General features: G+C 48.5%; 2 protein-coding genes across 3 annotated transcripts in view; one reads left to right on the top strand and one right to left on the bottom strand.

Annotated features, from left to right (window-relative positions):
- LOC142576427 (zinc finger CCHC domain-containing protein 24-like) overlaps positions 1-19,103 on the bottom strand; it is a 239,965-nt gene that overhangs the window by 102,142 nt on the left and 118,720 nt on the right. The gene's annotated exons all lie outside the window — the stretch shown is intronic.
- Positions 1-19,103, top strand: part of LOC142570818 (sodium-coupled monocarboxylate transporter 2-like) — a 119,489-nt gene that overhangs the window by 74,513 nt on the left and 25,873 nt on the right. The window contains exon 5 of the mRNA XM_075679137.1: positions 735-892. Within this exon, the coding sequence (XP_075535252.1) occupies positions 735-892 (158 nt within the window). The remainder of the gene's footprint in view (positions 1-734; positions 893-19,103) is intronic.

Here is a 19,103-nt window from a genome sequence, read left to right as displayed (position 1 = left end):
GAGTGCCACGAAGAGGCACCTAAGTCAAAGATTAGGGTCGCCTACCATTTTGTCCGCTTTCTTCGTATGTTTGTCTCGACATGAAGTATAAATCTATTTTCACATATTAGACCGACAATACGAGAAAGGGTGTGGCAAGTTTGTCTGAAGTGGGCATCTTGAGAAAGTATTCGTGAGAACGTAATGCCAAGAGTTTTGAAATTATCTTCCTATATGATGACACTGCTTAGTAAGGTGGGTGGAGGCAGCACCAGCCACGCCAAACACCGGAGGGTTAGGCAACAAAAACTTCGTTTAATTTCTTTTAAGACAAAAAGAAACGGCCACAGGACCTGAATATCTAGGGCGTAGTTAGCTTAAGAGAATAACCATGGCCGGCATATGGACATACTGAAGCATGAAGAGTCAAAAGGAGAGAACATTCTCGAATCCCTAAAGGACCCTATTTCTTCTACGTGCACATAAGGAGGTGGAGATTGATATATAAAAGTATCTCCCCATAATCACAAAAATCTCTTGCGTTAGAATTTTTTCAAAGAGAAAATTCCGGCCGATCCTGAAGCTGGACATATCATTAGTAAAGGCTACCAGAAGATGACAAAGACCACTTACAGACGAAAAATTTTGTGAATGCGAGCCCTGATGCTTTGTGCATGGAAACCGTTACACAAAAGCTATGAGCACGTAAAACGATGGACCAGTACCCGCAATGACCCGGTGAATTATTTCCGCAGGGCGGGCTTCGAGGCGTCGTGTGGACAGACTGCATGCAGGCCCTATTAATTCTGATGGCGCCTTTGACAGTCATTGGAAAAATCATCTATGACTCGAGACATTCGGACGTCTTGCTCAGGCCCCTGAGTGACATAAACATGAAGGAATACGCCTTCAGGTAAGCTCCCGCCAACACTATTCAGTTGTTCTAAACACGAATAATGAAAAGGAAGAACGTATTTGCCGTAAGTATTATCGAAACGTATTATTTTTGTGAGACAAATGATAGAAAGTTCTAGCCTTGCATGACGCGCGATACGTTTCCGCGATGGGCGATACTTTAGGTCCATTGCACGTGATCGCCTTGCACCACTGACTACCGCTCAGATTACTGTGATTGCGTAACAACATGGCAGCGCCCATACCAGCTCAGATCACGTACTTCGAGTGATCTGAATTCGCTCTTGATACTGGCTGTCCGTCGTGACAGCAACAAATGAATTGTAAAATCAAGTCATCCTTTAGTCCCGTCTCACGCTGAGGATAAATTGTTAGCCATGTTTTCTCATTATTATTGAGATTAGCTGTTTGGTTTCGCTCTGCTAGGCTCAGAGAGACGGCACCGACCCGGGAAAGTCCTTCGAATTCCGCCAAGCAGACGGCGCCACAGCATTAGCGTTCATGATGCGCTGCCGAGTCGGAACACCTTAACAGCCTAATTCTTCGCTGCATCGGTAATTTACTTCTCTGTTCAAGAGCTCTACGTGATGACGGTATGCTACCTGATGTGCGGCGTCCCATTTGCTACCCTACATAGAGGCAGGTGGTCAAGGAATGATAGAAAGAAAGGAAGGTGACGGACGGAGGCACTAGCTGTGCGAACACATTGGGTAGCTCATCACGCCTACAGTCAGTCACTGAGGCCAGTCGATTTCATTAATAGTAGCAATGAAATGCTTTTAAGTCGATGAGATATGTCACACATGGGTGTCTATGTCATCATTCAATGAGAAATGAGTAGGCTTTCGTAAAGGTCCCCCCTAAAGAGAGGTGGCAGACGAAAGCCACATCACTGCGGCGTAGGCTCAATGTCATTTTCAGCTTGGTGTTCGGAGACTACAATTCCGTACACTTGGGGTGTTCCACTAAGTTTTTGTTTTCGCTTGAACGAGCACGCAACAAATCCATTGTGTGATAATGCGCAAGGTGGATGAAAATATTGCGCATGCAAAATGTTGTAGCACTAGGTACGCTTCAAAGGCACAAGCTGCCGTTGAACGCTTAGTAGAAGAAACCGGTGGCGCTTTGTACGGCATGTTACAACTCATGTCATCAAAAGGACGCGTGTGTGCCTGAAAGCTTTGCCAAGAATTTTAGGCTTGAAGTCAAGCCTCACTGAAAACAAGTCAAGCCTCACTGAAAACAGACTGCTTAACGCTCACCAGGACGCACAGGTTTCTCGACGACGTCTTCACTTTTATCCGGTACCAGATGCACAAAGCTGTTTGCTTGCAAGCACTGGTTTGTCATGCCAGTGCCTGAAGTATCATCTAGTTCGCTATCGCAGTTGGCCGACACCCGTTTTAAGGGACCGTTCATAAGCAAGATATTTCTTCACAGCGGGTGCCGGCAACCTCTAATAAATATATTGATAATAGATAAACTGTCCACCAACCACAAGGTAACGATGCTTACTAACAAAGGCTTCCCGAGCGCAGCCCCTGTTCATTGGCAATGCCGAAAAGCCCACCATTTGGCACTATTTCTGAATGCATCTCTACAGTCGCTAAAGCTCACCACTTTTGCTTCACCTTCCGCATTGCGTTGGCTTTCAACAGTTGCTAATACATTGTCTTGAAAACACTTAACTTCTAAAGAACCATTGCATTTATCTATATCAAACTCGTAAGATATCCAATCGCTGAGAGAGACTTTGTTTCCCAACGCTTATACTATCTTTTTCTGCACTTTTCAGTTCAGGCAACCATTTAGTCGCTTGAGCACACATTCCATAATACCACGATGAATATTGGAGGATGGGCAAAACTGATTTATTGGGCGTCTTCTTTCGTTTACGCATAGCATACTGAAGTTCCAAGTTTATCAGCAAAAGGCATATGACAGGCAAAAAAGTACGTTGACGCTCTATTTTTTATCCACTGCTCGGTAATACGACCAGCAAGCTTGCAAGTAACTTTAGTACTCCTGGCCAATCTTTCTTGGCTGAATATATTCTTTACAGCTCAAGGGTAAACATGGACCGAGGCACGAACGAAGAAACAACACGAACAGCACTGACTTCGAAATAATTTTATTCGCAGAAACAACACTCACGCATGAATGTTCATGCAATGAAACCGCCAAAATGTACACGTGCAGAAGCACCGCTGTCAACCAATCACGCCATGTAAAGCCCCGTTACATCTACATCAAATGAAAGTCATGTGGGATGCTCGTGTAATACATATCTCTATCGGCGAGGACATTCGGTGGCCCAGATACATAATATTGACACATTGCTCCACCTCCGACGCCTCAAATTCCTTGGCCATTCTTGCATAAAATTACGCAGCCTTCAACATTCGATCTGCATACAATTTTCGAATTGAAGCCGGTGAAATTAAAATTATGGGGTTTTACGTGCCAAAACCACTTTCTGATTATGAGGCAGGCCGTATTGGACGACTCCGGAAATTCCGACCACCTGGGGTTCTTTAACGTGCACCTAAATCTAAGTACACGGGTGTTTTCGCCCCCATCGAAATGCGGCCGCCGTAGCCGGGATTCGATCCCGCGACCTCGTGCTCAGCAGCCTAACACCATAGCCCCTGAGCAACCACGGCGGGTGAAGCCGGTGAAATAAAAGTCGGAAGGAGTTCTGAGGTTGGCACTGGCTTCGAGGTATGGGCCGTGAAACTTGCGGCAGCAATGTACTATTGTTCCACTTATCTATTTAGTATAACGCTGCTTTTGCGTCGAAGCACAAAAGCAACTGAAACGCCAATGAATTTCGGCGCACACTTTGACAATGAATATCTCCAAACTGGTGTCATTCACAGAATTTGCTCGAACTGGATACGCGTGAACTCACCTGCTACAATTGGTAAATTGCAGTATGGGCTGTACGGCATAATTAGGTAAAAACATAACTCATGAACATTTGTTAATCAGTCAGATGCTGTATTTCGATTTCTCGTGCAAATAATCTCCGCCTTTCTGAATAATCCAGCTCAATGACTACAACCGTGCTATCTGCCACAGGTGGCAGATGGCACTTCATGTCTTATCGAGCCCGAAACTTGTCCATGACTGATCCCCAAACCGACTGTGCCACTAAGATTCCGTTAAAACGCACAATTCCTTAGAGCGGAATTTCCTTCAGAGTCACTTGTTGGCCGTGCGCGTTCAGGTTCACGCAAGTGGAGATTCGAGATAGAATGATAATATCCACAAAACTACTACGTGAATGATAATTTCTGCTGATCAAGCTTGTATAGATGGACGAGAAACTATATTGATTAATCAAGGGAGGGGGGAAAGGGGATAAGGGAAGAAGTAGGAAAGGAGAGAGCGGGTGCGTCCCTACTTTAGGACACCAGTGGTCCGGGCTCCGCCTCGTCTAAGAGGCCCCTTTGAGCAGCCAGCCCCGGTCGGGCGAGGAGAATCTCCCACGGAAGCCTCATAGCAGTGGCAGACATCAGTTAACATATTTAACTAATATTTCGAGTTATTATATGTCGGCGCTGCTGAAAAATGCAGCGTGGGAAACTGTTGACTTCAGCAGCACAGCATAATTGGAGTCCGTACATCTCGACAGTGGCGCCTTTCAGAAAGCTTCTAGCGAAAGGTTATTATATACGAGTGTTGACTGACTTCATCTTGCCAATTAAAGCTTGCCCCTTGAAGTCATTGCTTAAGAAGCTAACTTGTAAAAAATTGCTCAAATTGCTCCACCGCTGCTGTGCAAACCTGACTTAGCAAAAAAATTATCATTCTTATATTTTAACAATCCTAACAACACCACAGAAACAAGCGGCATATCGGACATCTGCATAACCGTATGAAAGATAATGAAACGAATGTGTGAAAGCACGAATTAGTGCAAGACTGGGACGAATCTTACGTATAAATTCTCGTTGAACAAGGTGGTCCTTGTTTATTTTGGAGTACTGAGCGCAAAAAAGAAAAGACGCTTGGGACGAGACAAACAGGCTGATCTTGTCTCACGTGTATGCTTTTCTTTTTATCTTTTTTGCGTCGAATATTTCAAGACGAATCCTGCGCTTTTGTTTCTGTGGCTTCGCGTGCTTCTTGTAGGGGCTCCGAATCTCGTAACGACCTTCGGCAACGAGATGTGGTCCTGGTGACTAAAATTATTGACTACCTACTATCAGCGCGATGGTGTACAGCAGCGCTCAAGGCTCACCGAGTCAATTCGAGCGTTGCTGCAAAATCGTCGAAAGAAAGTCAGTGAGAAAATATCCCGACGAGCACACAGCGTGCCCTGAAAAAAAAAAAGACGCCTTTTCCATGACACGCAGCGCTGGAGGGAATGGAACAGCTGTGCGCCCCCGACTTCTGCAATGCAAAATGCCAGAGCGCAAGTACGGGAACTGCAGCTTCCGGCTTCCAAGGACGCGAAAGTTCTCCAGCTGCTTGAAGAACGTGCACATGTCAACAAATTTTCCATGTGCGGGCGGTCTTTCCTTATTGTGCACGTCATCTAGGTCGTTTCAAAGCAAGCGCCAAACCGGATATATCTTAGCAAGTGCTGGCAAAGAGCTGATGGTCGTTGCTACGTTGGTCGGAACCGACAGCGGCTGTATAGCAAGCGAGAAAAAGAAGAAAACTGAGTGAGGCTAACAATTGTACACACTCCGTATATGCATTGAGTGAGAGCTACAAGGGGAACCAGAAAGGTTCGAGTGTTTGTTGCAACAACATGGCAGTCAACAAACAATGAAGCCAGCGAACGCATGGAGGATACTAACTGCTCTCCGAAATCGTTAAATCCTTACGCCATTTGGGAGAGTCCCAAAGCATTCGTATGGGTGCTACTATGAAAACTACCCATGAGCATGCTATGATAGGCTACACGCACTACCACGTCTTTCACTACATCCGCATCTCCGCGACGCTACGCCTCATTTCAGCGGTTAATTTGGTCCCATAGCCGGCATCGACTGGCTTGTCTTGCGTTCAGCACGCGAAGCTGAGGTATACCTCGATGCCCAACCTGCGCCAAGAAGCACGAATCCAAGCTCCATCGATGCTCAATACTCCGCAGAGATGCGGACATTCACAGATGCAGAAAACGAGAACAACACGGGTTATATGTCAGCGAAATTGGCTTTGTGTGAGCAGCACCAAGCTCGCGCAAGAAATATGTGAAGACGCCACGGCAGAAAAGCTGCATGAGAACTGCACTGTGTTACAACTCGCGCCCACGTCGACTAAGTTAGTGGTGCGTGGTACATGTCTTGTGTGTTTTGGTCGAGAGATGATGCACGCATACTACGATCGGCATATTTGTGAGGACTTCTAACTGCTTCCGGCCGCAAGGAAGAATGGATTTCCTGCCGCCGACGAGGGAAGGATTCTTACGGGCCGCTCTGGGGAGATAATGACCCTTACGGCCGCCACCGGGGAATTATCGCACCTAACACCATCATCCCGCAGTTAATGACCTCCCACGGTCACCGAAGGAAAGAATGGACCCGGCCACTACGCCAGCGAGGACAGCGTTAGTTCCAAGTCTAGGGAACTATAGTTCCCTAGACTTGCCCCCCAAAATCCCCAAAAGGCCCCTAAAAGACCCCTATTTTGGGGGCCTCGAAGGATATATAGTAAGCGGCCCCGCTTTATTCAACGCTCTCTCTCTTCTCTCTCTCGTTCTGTCTCTCATTATGCAAATTAACCGTTAAGTTTTTGCTATGTCTGTGTTCCTGCCAGCCCAGCCTCCTGGTCTCCCTACGCCCACGGCCAGTCACGTTTCCGTCGCCTACCACGTCGTAATATTGTACGCAAATCGCAGGATTTGAGGACTCCTACGTCATAAAAACTGCCAAAACAGTGCAGAACTCTGTCAGAGTGGATGACCAAGCCGTTAGAGGGAAGCATTCTAGGAAGAGCACAACCAAAATAGTGCAGATGTCTCCCTGAGTAGATGACATGCAGAAATTTCCGTCTCATCAGCCACTTTAACAGGCTCGCGCCTTTCCTGTGACACCTGTTTCTGATAATTGACTCTCGAAATTCGGGACATCATTATGGCGATCGACTTGGAAGCCATCGAATTAAAGAATGATGCCCTAAAAAATTCCGGCCACATGTGCTCCGTTCCCCCCTTCCCTTGTCGAAGTTACCCGTGCCTTCCCCGTTTCTTTTTGATCATCGACGGCTAAGGCCGTGTTAACTCTCCTTGACTTTAGCTTATGCTCGCACAATGGCGGTAGCGCTCGCTTGTGTGATCCCCCTCTCAACGTGCAGGGGATACGGGATATAGCCACTATGTACTGCCATCAAACGCGTGCAGTCGACAACGTCACATCTCAGACTTCCGGTACTTTGTACGCAAAAACCGCAGCCCAGCAAATGCAATTTGCGGGTGTCGGGTGCGCCCCAGATTTCGCCTCTCGGAATAAGCGGCCATGAACTCGGAACTGCCAGTGGAGCGCTACTGGCAGTTCGAAATGTCCTCACCTTTATCCGTCGAGCTATTCCAGTCCAATACATCGGAGTCCAAGCGAATAATTGAAACTTGTTCTTTACTGTGATCGCCGCCTATATAGCACTTCGAGTAACCTGCGACGTGGGTCGCCTACAGATATCATTCGTGGAACAGCTGCAAAACACATGCCCTAAATGAAGATTTTCATGCCAACCCGCCGTGGTTGCTCAGTGGCTATGGTGTTGGACTGCTGAGCACGAGGTCGCGGGATCGAATCCCGGCCACGGCGGCCGCATTTCGATGGGGGCGAAATGCGAAAACACCCGTGTGCTTAGATTTAGGTGCACGTTAAAGAACCCCAGGTGGTCAAAATTTCCGGAGTCCTCCACTACGGCGTGCCTCATAATCAGAAAGTGGTTTTGGCACGTAAAACCCCAAATATTATTAAGATTTTCATGCCCTCTGCCCAGCTCGGAGCCGTGTGAAAACGGTGCGATTAAGTACAGCAAAGTGACTTGTTCCCACTCAGGGATGGCCAGTCAACGTTTTGCAAGAGAGCTTTTTCTAGCGATTTCTTCGAGCTTTCTGCGGCGGCATGATACGTCATCATAGAGTGACGTATCTTACTGACCTATAGTATGCTTGATGGCCTAGCTAGCGAACGACGACGAAGTGAAGTTCGCTGCACTGACTAGGAAGCGTTTAGCGCATTGGCTGGAACTTCGGCCAGACCTGAGTAATCTTACGAATATCTCATAAACACAATAACTGATGCGACAAAGAACAGCGCGAAAGTTAGAAAATTAAAATATGGTTTTTCACGTGCCAAAACCACGATCTGATTATGAGGCACGCAGCAGTGGGGGACTCCGCAAATTCGGACCACCTGGGTTTCTTTCGCGTGCGCCTAAAATCTAAGTACACGGGTGTTTTCGTATTTCGTCCCCATCGAAATGGGGCCGCCGTGGCCGGGATTCGATCCTGCGACCTCGTGCTTCGCAGCCCAACGCCATAGCCACTAAGCAACCACGGCGGGTCGCACGAAAGTTCTAAAGCTGCCAGAGTTATACTGGGTGGCCGACGCTGATTGCGGGGGATTCGCGCTCTACAGCGTCTCGCACGGCCGGTCGCGCAGCCATTTTCCGTCCATTTGCGGGCTTCTTTCATGCTCGGGAAAACACGTCTATGTAGCACGTATTGAGCAACAGAAAGCTCTATCGGGAGTTTTTCATGTCACTCTACAGTTTTCTCGTTGACACTTTTTATCTAAGTATAATATTTGACAAGTTTTATTAATTAAGTAAGACTAATTATCCAATTAGCCGGTATGAAAAAAATATAATTTGGGTATCTCCAAACGACACCTTGCTTCTGTCCAGCTAGGTCGCATTCGCTTATATTTAAACTCTGGCTAGAGTTAACTGGGACACCCTGTATATAATGAACACGCGGAACTTGCTGACAGCAATGAAAAAGTATTATTTCGAAGTAATTCTATTTGCTTCTAGAACTGATTGATGTTTATGTTCTAGTTTTGTTAAACCATGTACAGCTGTTATTCATTGGCTTTTCTTGTGTTTATTGCGAATTGTTGTAATCTTCCTGTTCTCTGTATTAACGTATCGAAGAGACTAATACAGAGACCTATACAATAAGTTTTTATATGTAAATCTGTGTACTTCTATTACTCAGTTATTCTTGTGTTCATTGCGAAATGTTGTATTTGCTTTTATTCTTTGTTAATCAATTTGAATAGCCTCATTACTAGCATTGTTGTAGAGGGCGTCCCAGAAGTCTTTCCCTGATTAAAAACAAGCAAAAGGCAGAAAATATGACACAAAGACACATATCTTTTATCTTGAATTGCATGCGACATATGCAAGTTTTTATGTGCGCACACAAACTCACAGTATTACGCAGCATTATGGCACAGAATTACTGACGTCATAACATAGATCCCTCACGAAATGTTGATCAACACATGGGTGGAAATGGAATATCACCTGTATATCCTTCGGGCAACGAAAGGAGCACACGTCGAAATGTATTAATTGCCTGTGTGTGTACACAAAAACTTGAATATGTTACCTGCACTTCAAGGTAAAATATATGTGTCTATGAGTCATATTTTAGGCCTTCCGCATGTCTGTAATCGGGGAAAGACTTCTGGGACACCCTGCGTAACAGTTTCTCATATGTATATATCTAAATGGGCCCCGTCCTAGCCATTTGCTGCGGGACCATACAGATTGTGCGTATCTTGCACAATGAAATGTGTGTGTAATGAAGAAAGAAAGAAAGAAAGAAAGAAAGAAAGAAAGAAAGAAAGAAAGAAAGAAAGAAAGAAAGAAAGAAAGAAAGAAAGAAACATGAGCGCCGGACACTTTCTGCAGATGGCACGTCCAGCGCGATTTATACAAGCCATCCAGAATGGAGTGGATATCTTTTTGCTCAAAGCTCCGCCCAGAAAAACCATTCGCAAGAATTTGATGCATTGCGCGCAGCCCAAGGACACCACTAACTCAGCTGTGCTGCTGCGCGGATGCGCGGCAGCACACATGAGTTACTGTTGTCCTTTCACGCTGGATGTAGCGGAGAGATCTCGGTCAAAATCCCGTGCTGTGCTCAAAAATGCGCAAATTACGGCCGTGACAACTGCTATAGCGTTAATGCCTGCTCACAGCCAACAAGCTTCGCGCAGCAGCATCTTTCTTCGATGACCAATCACCGTGGCGAGGTGTCGGAGGCACAGGCATCTGTAAACAAGTTATCGTTATCGGGTCCCGATGGCGTGGACTATACATCATGCTGTTGCATCTCAGCAGTAAAGCTAAGGCTCATCCCCTCGACAAAAATTCTGTAACAATTCCTGGGAAGACAGTAGCCTTAAACTCGTCTGGAAATGCGCTGGTGTGGCAACAATTCTCAAACAGGCCAAATGTCCCGCAGATCTTAATTCATATCGACATATAGCACTTCCTGATTTTAATGTTAAACTTATGGAGAAGATTGCCCTCTTGCGCTTAGATTGCGATATGGCAAATATGGAGGTTTACCCTCAGCAGATGAAAGGGTTTAAGAAAGCCCACAGCAGCACTGACTACGTTGCGGCCCTTGATGTTTGCGTCAAGCACAACAGAGCTGCACGCCGTGTGTTACAATAGCCGCATTCCTGGACGTCAAAGGAGTTTACGATAATGTTGCTCGTGCAACAATGCAGATGGCATTGACGTACGCCGGCGTTCGGGGTCGCATGTTAGCCTGCATTTATGACTACCTAACTGACAGAACTTTACATGTAAATCAAAGATTGCGACCATACATTACGCAAAGTGTCACGCGTGGACTACCACATAGCGAAGTTTCGATCAGGCCCGATGCTGTTGAACATCTGTCTTATTGGGTTGGAGAAATGAACACCGCGCCCCGTACAGGTTAATTTTTATGCAGGCGTCATCTGCATATGGAGTACAGGCCGCAATATGTGTGTTCGTAGTGCAACGCTCCAGAAAGCCATCACCTGCATCGAAAATTTCCAGCGTAGTTGCGGGAATAAAATGTCACCAGAAAACTGTGCTACAATAACGTTCAGGAAAACAGACATCCAGCATTATGACCTGAAAATTGAAGGCACTCAGCTAGACTGTGGTGGCAGGCACAAATTCCTGGGCGCGGCTTTTGTTAGAGAGCTGTCATGGTCGCCATATATACGACATTTAAAAAGGAAGCTTGCCTCTTTCACTCACATCTTCGGCATGCTTTCCAGAAATGCTGGCGGGTGCTTTCTTGAGTCTGTTTGGGATCCCACCGATGGCATCGGTTTGTTGGGAACTCGGCGCTGACGCCCGTGGTTGTACCTGGGTCGCAAGCCCCAAGGGTAGCGTTGGCCTGGCGGCCTGGGGTACAACTGGAAGCATCCGAAGGTCCCGGCAAAGCATGAGTCGACTGGTAACAACAAAACAACTTGTTTATTTTAACATCGCAAAGAGTTGGCGGTCAGGTTGACCGAAGTAGAGAGACGGGAGAGCACTTTACTCAACAGAAGAAATCGGAGCCCTCCTTTTGGCGTCCGGGGGCAGCTGTTTTTATACTCTCGCAGTTGAGGGCAAGAAGGAACCCCTTAATAGACGAGCACGTGAATGTACAATGGGCTAATGGTGACGCACACTGTCGTAGCGCTGCCGGTCGGGCACAATGACTGTAATGAGAGGGTGATCCCTGCTTTCGCATCGCCTGGTTCGGGCACAATGACTGGAAGGAGAGGGTGCCCCTGCTGTCGCATCGCCTGGTTCAGGCACAATGACTGGAAGGAGAGGGTGATCCTTTGCGGTCGCATCGCCGCAGTCGCGCCTGGAAACACCTGGCGGGGAGCGTTGCGGCGACGACGATCGGGCCAAAATGTCTGCCGCCCCGCCGCAGTCGCGCCGGCAAAACCACGTGTCGCAGGCGAAACGCAACAGACCGCCCCGCCGGGGAAAGGAGATCCCGATGGACAGGGGACTGCATCCGCTGTCCGGAGGGATGTCGCTCGATGATGCTCATAACCGAAGTCGGGCGTCCCTCGACGTTTCTTGAGCGCAGCGCACAGAGAAGGCCTCGTTCTCTCGTTCAGGTTCGCACGGGACACTGCAAAGTGACTTCGGGAGAGTTCACATTTTTGTTCTCGTTCCCGGCAAGCGTTAGAACTACGCTGAAACTCAACCGCTCAGTCAGCAAGCACGGCACAACCCTCACTAAGCCCTGCCAGGCTCTTTCCCCTTTTTATACCACTGCCTCGTTCCTTACAGTAGTCTAGCATCACTCAGAACGCGTCCACAAATTGAAAAATTGCACTAGAAAGCATATCATCACTTTGAAACACTAAACAAAAGCAATATGTTAAAAAAAATCCTGCCTCAGGAAGAAAAACATCAGTAACAAACAATTTTGAGGCTGATTCCTACGTTAGGGGCTTCGACTTAAGCCATCGGCGTTACCGTTGAGACTCCCCTTTTTGTAACGCACCTCAAAGGAATATTGTTGCAAAGCCAGGCTCCAGCGCAGGAGGCGGCCATTTTTGGGAGAGATGGTCTGCAGCCATTGGAGAGGGCAGTGATCCGTCTCAATGATAAACCTCGAGCCGGCTAGATAGCATGACAATTTCTGAACGGCCCACACGAGACATGCACACTCTTTCTCGGTGGCGCTATACGCCTGCTCACGACTGGTCAGCTTACGACTAGCATACAGGACGGGGTGTTCTACTTCTCCCTTTTCCCGTTGGCACAGTACAACGCCCATGCCTCGCTCACTAGCATCGCACTGAACAATGAACCCTTTTGTATAGTCTGGCGATCGTAGCACAGGCTGGTTTGTTAGGGCACTCTTTAGGGCGCTAAAAGCTCTTTCCTTTGTCTCGTCCCAGACGACTGTTTGAGGCTCTGTCTTTCTTAGAGCATCCGTCAGGGGAGCCGCGATATCAGAGTACCTAGGGATGTACCTCTGATAGTAGCCGGCGACACCTAAGAACGACCGAATATCGGTCTTTGTGCGCGGTTGCGGAAAGTCTCGCACAGCGGCTACTTTTATTTCAGAGGGGCGGCGACGACCCTGACCAATCACGTGACCGAGGTAGACAACCTCGGCCTGTGCTAACTGGCACTTAGGAGCCTTTACTGTCAAGCCCGCTTCGCGCAGGCGGGTTAGCACTGCCCGCAAGTGTGCCATATGCTCAGACCAGGATGCGGAGAATATCGCTACGTCGTCTAGATACGGTAAAGCGAATTCTTGCTGTCCCCGCAACACTTTATCCATGAGGCTTGAAAAACAGTATGGCGCGTTCTTCAAACCAAAACTCAACACTTTAGGACGGAATGTTCCCATTGGTGAAATGAACGCCGCATACCTACTAGCCTCTTCTGTAAGTGGAACCTGCCAATAACCCCTGACAAGATCTAGGGTGGAAATAAACTGAGCGCTACTAACTTTCTCAAGGCGCTCCTCGATGTTAGGGATCGGATAAATTTGATCCTTAGTGATGGAATTAAGCCTGCGGTAGTCGACGCAAGGACGAGGTTCCTTGCCCGGTACCTCAACTAAAATCAAAGGGGAGGTATAATCACTCTCACCTGCCTCAATAACACCGAGCTGTAGCATTTTCTTTACCTCAGCCTCCATAATATCGCTCTGGCGGGGTGACACCCGATACGCCTTGGATCGTACGGGCTCTGGGGAGGTAAGTTCTATATCATGAGTAAGTACAGAAGTCCTACCAGGCCTCTCAGAGAACAGACCTTGAAACTCTTGTAATAGCTGGTGTAGTTCGGTTTTCTGCTCGGGCGACAGCGGTGCTTTACTGATAAGGTCACGAATGACTTGACCGGTGTCTTCCCTGTTCGTCACTGAGCCTAGTCCCGGAAGCTCGACCGGAAGCTCTTCAGGAACGTTTACCATCATGCACACCACTGCTTCCCTTTGTCTATAAGGTTTGAGCAGATTACAGTGGTAAACTTGCTGTGCTTTCCGCTTTCCTGGCAGACTTACCACGTAGTTAACGTCCGACAGTTTCTGAACAATTCGTGCTGGGCCCTCCCACTGCACGTCTAGTTTGTTGTTTAGCGATGTGCGCAATATCATGACCTCATCGCCCACCTCAAAACGACGGGCCCTGGCTGTCCGATCATAATAAACCTTGGCCCTCTGCTGGGCCTTTGTCATTGCTTCACCTGACAACTCCTGTGCCCTTCTTAAGCGTTCGAGGAGCTTAAGTACGTACTCCACCACGACTGGGTCGTCGCCCCTACCTTCCCATGATTCTCGAAGCATGCGAAGCGGAGATCGAAGCGAGCGACCGTACACCAGTTCAGCTGGCGAAAACCCCGTAGCCGCATGCGGCGCGGTCCTTAAAGCAAATATCACCCCAGGCAGACACAGCTCCCAGTCAGTTCGATGTTCAAAACACAACGCTCTCAACACGCGCTTCATGACGGAGTGGAGCTTCTCAACGGAATTCGACTGTGGGTGGTACACTGAGCTGTGTAGCAGCTTTACCCCACACCTTTCGAGAAAAGTTGTCGTCAAAGCGCTAGTAAACACTGTGCCCTGATCTGATTGGATTTCCGCAGGAAAACCAACTCGCGCAAATATGGACAGTAGTGCATTGACTATCTCAACTGAGCTGAGTTCTTTAAGCGGCACTGCTTCAGGGAACTTTGTCGCTGGGCAGATCACAGTCAAAATGTGTCTGTACCCCGTGGCTGTTACCGGCAGAGGTCCCACTGTATCAATAACGAGCCGTCTAAAAGGCTCCGTTATGATAGGTACCAATTTCAACGGCGCCCTTGATTTGTCCCCTGGTTTGCCCACCCGCTGACAAGTGTCACATGTCCTCACGAAATGGTCTGCGTCCCGAAAACACCCTGGCCAATAGTACTCTTGCAAGAGACGGTCCTTAGTTTTCTTAACTCCTAGGTGTCCGGACCACGAACCCCCGTGTGACAAGCGCAACAGATCCTGACGATAGCATTGAGGCACGACCAGCTGATCGAACTCCACTCCTCTGCGGTCTAGATACTTCCGGTACAGGACTCCACCTCTTTCCACAAAACGCGCAGTTTTCCTGGCGATACCTTCTTTGACATTGCAGCGCACGTTTTCCAGGCTGCCATCCTTTTTTTGCTCGGCTATCAAAGCCGACCGGCTGACTTTTAGCAACCTATCAAGTCCGTCTGACGTAGGCGCGATGAGCAAATCAGTAGATAGCTCTTCTAACTTTCCCGCATCGGGATTTTCCTCTCCGGTATCTGGTGCCTTTAACGTTACAGACTCAAGTTTATTCAGTTCGGGCGTGCTCTGAATATCAGCTTGCTGCGCCTCTGACCCTTTTTCGTTGTTTGATAACGTCGGCCCCGCAACTACCGCCTTTGCAGCGAGCTCCCGAACCTTCGATCTGGTTAAGGCCTGAACACTAGCTTCACCAAACAAAAGCCCCTTCTCGCGCAGGAGGTGATCGGACCTGTTTGAAAATAGGTACGGGTACTGGGGTGGCAGCATAGATGACACTGCCGCCTCCGTCTCAAGCGCTCCGAAAGGTCCTTCAATAAGCACCTTTGCTACTGGCAGACACACGCTATGAGCTTCCACGGCTTGCTTGATCCACGCGCACTCGCCCGTGAACATATGGGGTTCTACGTAAGACGGGTGAACTACATCCATCGTAGCTGCGGAATCGCGAAGCACTCGGCACTCTTTCCCGTTCACGAGGAGGTCTCGCATGTAAGGCTCGAGAAGCTTCATGTTCTCGTCAGTGCTGCCTATTGAAAAAAACACAACTTTTGGTGTTGTTTCCGGACACTGCGCCGAAAAGTGACCCGGCTTCTGGCACGTATAACACAAGCGCGCTCGCCTCATCTCGAACCGCTTTCTGCGTTTGGCTGCCGCCGTCTCTTTACGTTTGGTCGGACTGCTTTCACTCGCATCCTCACTACGCGTGTCCCCCTTTAATCTCATGGGTGTGAACTTCGGCCTCTCAAACTTCGAGCCAAATTCACCCTTTTGACCGTCCTTAGCTCCGCGAGCCCGACGCGTCACAAACTCCTCGGCTAGCTCAGCGGCTTTAGCCACCGTACAAACGTCTGGCCTATCCAAGACCCAGTATCGCACGTTCTCCGGTAACCGACTATAAAACTGTTCTAGCCCGAAGCACTGCAGAACTTTATCGTGGTCACCAAACGCTCTCTCTTCTTTGAGCCACTCCTGCGTGTTTGACATAAGCCTATACGCAAACTCTGTATATGACTCACTTTTGCCTTTCTCATTTTCCCGAAACTTCCGACGGAACGCCTCCGCAGACAGCCGGTACTTTTTTAGAAGACTCGATTTCACTGTGTCGAAATCCTCTGCCTCCTCTCTATCCAAGCGAGCGACTACGTCGGCCGCCTCGCCGGGTAACAAAGTGAGCAAGCGCTGTGGCCACGTTTCCCGAGAGAACCCCTGCTTCTCGCACGTTCGCTCAAAGTTAACCAGGAACAAACCAATGTCCTCTCCAAGCTTAAACGGCCGCATCAGGTCAGTCATTTTGAACAATACGCGTTCTCCTGCACCGTGTGCCTGACTTCCATTACGAGCGCGTTCCATCTCTACCTCAAGACGCTTCATTTCCAAAGCGTGTTGACGGTCACGCTCTTCTTTTTCTTTCTGTTCTTTAAGTTCGCGCTCTTCTTTTTCTTTTTGCTCTTTAAGTTCGCGCTCCTGTCTTTTTGCAGTCTCCCTCTCTTCAATGGTCTCAAGGCATTCCGACAGCTCGTCATCCTCAGCCTCTAACTCAAGAATAGCCTTTATCAGTTCTGGTTTTCTGAGTTTGTCCGAGACATCCAGACCCAACTCTCTTGCAAGCTCCAACAATATTGGTTTGCGCAACGACTTCAAATCCATGGCTGCTCTGAATGCTGCTTTCTCTACTGCTTACTATTGTCTTGCCGCAAACTAACCCGGTAGCAACGACAACCACAATTACCAGCTCTGTTTCTGACACTAACAAAAGCCTGGCAAAGCTCAGAAGAAGAAAGTCCCGCACTCACCAAACCTCGCAGCCAAGAGTTCCGCGCAGTCGTTCCGCTGCAGGCAACCAGTCATCACACAGGGCTCGTTGCACAGCTCCCGGATCGTTGTTGAGCTGCTCAGCATACAGTCAACTGCATCTCTTCGCTGCTGGCCTCCGTTGTCGCGATCTCACCGCTGGCAGACAGTTGTTTGAAGTCGGAGGCGATTTCACCGCTGCCAACCAGATGTTTGGGATCCCACCGATGGCATCGGTTTGTTGGGAACTCGGCGCTGACGCCCGTGGTTGTACCTGGGTCGCAAGCCCCAAGGGTAGCGTTGGCCTGGCGGCCTGGGGTACAACTGGAAGCATCCGAAGGTCCCGGCAAAGCATGAGTCGACTGGTAACAACAAAACAACTTGTTTATTTTAACATCGCAAAGAGTTGGCGGTCAGGTTGACCGAAGTAGAGAGACGGGAGAGCACTTTACTCAACAGAAGAAATCGGAGCCCTCCTTTTGGCGTCCGGGGGCAGCTGTTTTTATACTCTCGCAGTTGAGGGCAAGAAGGAACCCCTTAATAGACGAGCACGTGAATGTACAATGGGCTAATGGTGACGCACACTGTCGTAGCGCTGCCGGTCGGGCACAATGACTGTAATGAGAGGGTGATCCCTGCTTTCGCATCGCCTGGTTCGGGCACAATGACTGGAAGGAGAGGGTGCCCCTGCTGTCGCATCGCCTGGTTCAGGCACAATGACTGGAAGGAGAGGGTGATCCTTTGCGGTCGCATCGCCGCAGTCGCGCCTGGAAACACCTGGCGGGGAGCGTTGCGGCGACGACGATCGGGCCAAAATGTCTGCCGCCCCGCCGCAGTCGCGCCGGCAAAACCACGTGTCGCAGGCGAAACGCAACAAGTCGCTCTTTCGACTATATGGAGCACTCTTCGAGCGTCTCCTTCGATATAGCCTTTCGACCCTGCACGGCTTCTCCTAAACAAACTTGAAGATCTTGGAAGGAACGCAAACGAGAACATTAGACAGTTTTAGAATAACCTTTGCAACCAAACGGAAACGCATTACGTACGTAAAGAAATAGCGTCGTCCTAACGTTATTGGGTTTCTGCGGTTCAAGTGCGCTATGATAACGTAAGTTATTTTGCGAGTTTCACGTTCGTAATCTTTACGGACGTTAAGAAATAACGTTTTCGAACATGGCGGCACACATGGCTCCCGCTTCAGCGTGAATTCTCGTGATGGCTACGCTCTCACTCGCGTTTACCACCAGTAACTACTGTAATGAGCTTTCGCTTTCTCTAAACTCACCTGAAAGATTAGTTATGAGCGCATGGCGCGTCCATTTGCTGAGATCGTTCGGCGATTCTGACGCCCGTAGACCTAGCGAGACGCGCCCACATATCAAAAGCAGGAAGGTTGCTAATGGATCGTCTTGGCTTGGATACATTTGGCGCGAGGCACCAGACAGCGCCTTGTTTTATAACGTCCTGTGTACGTTTGCGTTTCCATACGGTAAACTAAAATACTTGAAAGGACGCGCACCGTAACGTCCTGCAAAGGTGCTAATTACGTTTAACGTACGTAAGGCGACTAGCACTATTCTCAAACTGTCTATTAAAGATACGTCTTGGCCTTCCGAAGAAGGCGCCAACAATGGGCGTGCTAACAGAAAGCAGGCGCCTCTCGCTACCAATTCTGCAAATGAAGGAGTTAAATCGCGCACGTGTGATACGTTTCCAGGGTTCCCGGACGTCATTTTGATGGCACATATCTTTCTGAAGTAACTGAACTTCTCACTACCAGAGCTGTTCTGCACCTTTACTTCTACCTTGGAAGTTCTCTGCTTGGCCTATCACACTCACACTATAAAAAAATTTCCTAATTTTACGGCCAAACCTGCCGCGAAAATTATGTAGACTGTTCTGTTTCATGAAAAACGGTGGCATACTACGTAAAAAAAGAAACCGTACGTAAGCTCTGTTTTTGAAATACGGAGAACCATCCGTAATTTCACGTGGGAGGTAACCGAACGTGCTAACAGCGAAAAATCAACACGCAAAGAATATAAAGAAAAGAGACGGCCCACGCTCACCAGCAGTTACATAATATCACCATAGGTAACGCTGTTTGAACCACGACTTACTGGGCTCCAGACCTGCACAGCTCGCCGTGCTCCAGCACGCTTGG

This window comes from Dermacentor variabilis, chromosome 1 (assembly GCF_050947875.1).
Source record: "Dermacentor variabilis isolate Ectoservices chromosome 1, ASM5094787v1, whole genome shotgun sequence".
Lineage (NCBI taxonomy): Eukaryota > Metazoa > Arthropoda > Arachnida > Ixodida > Ixodidae > Dermacentor > Dermacentor variabilis.
Note: the sequence above shows the minus strand (reverse complement) of the source record. Positions and strands in the feature narration are given on the sequence as shown.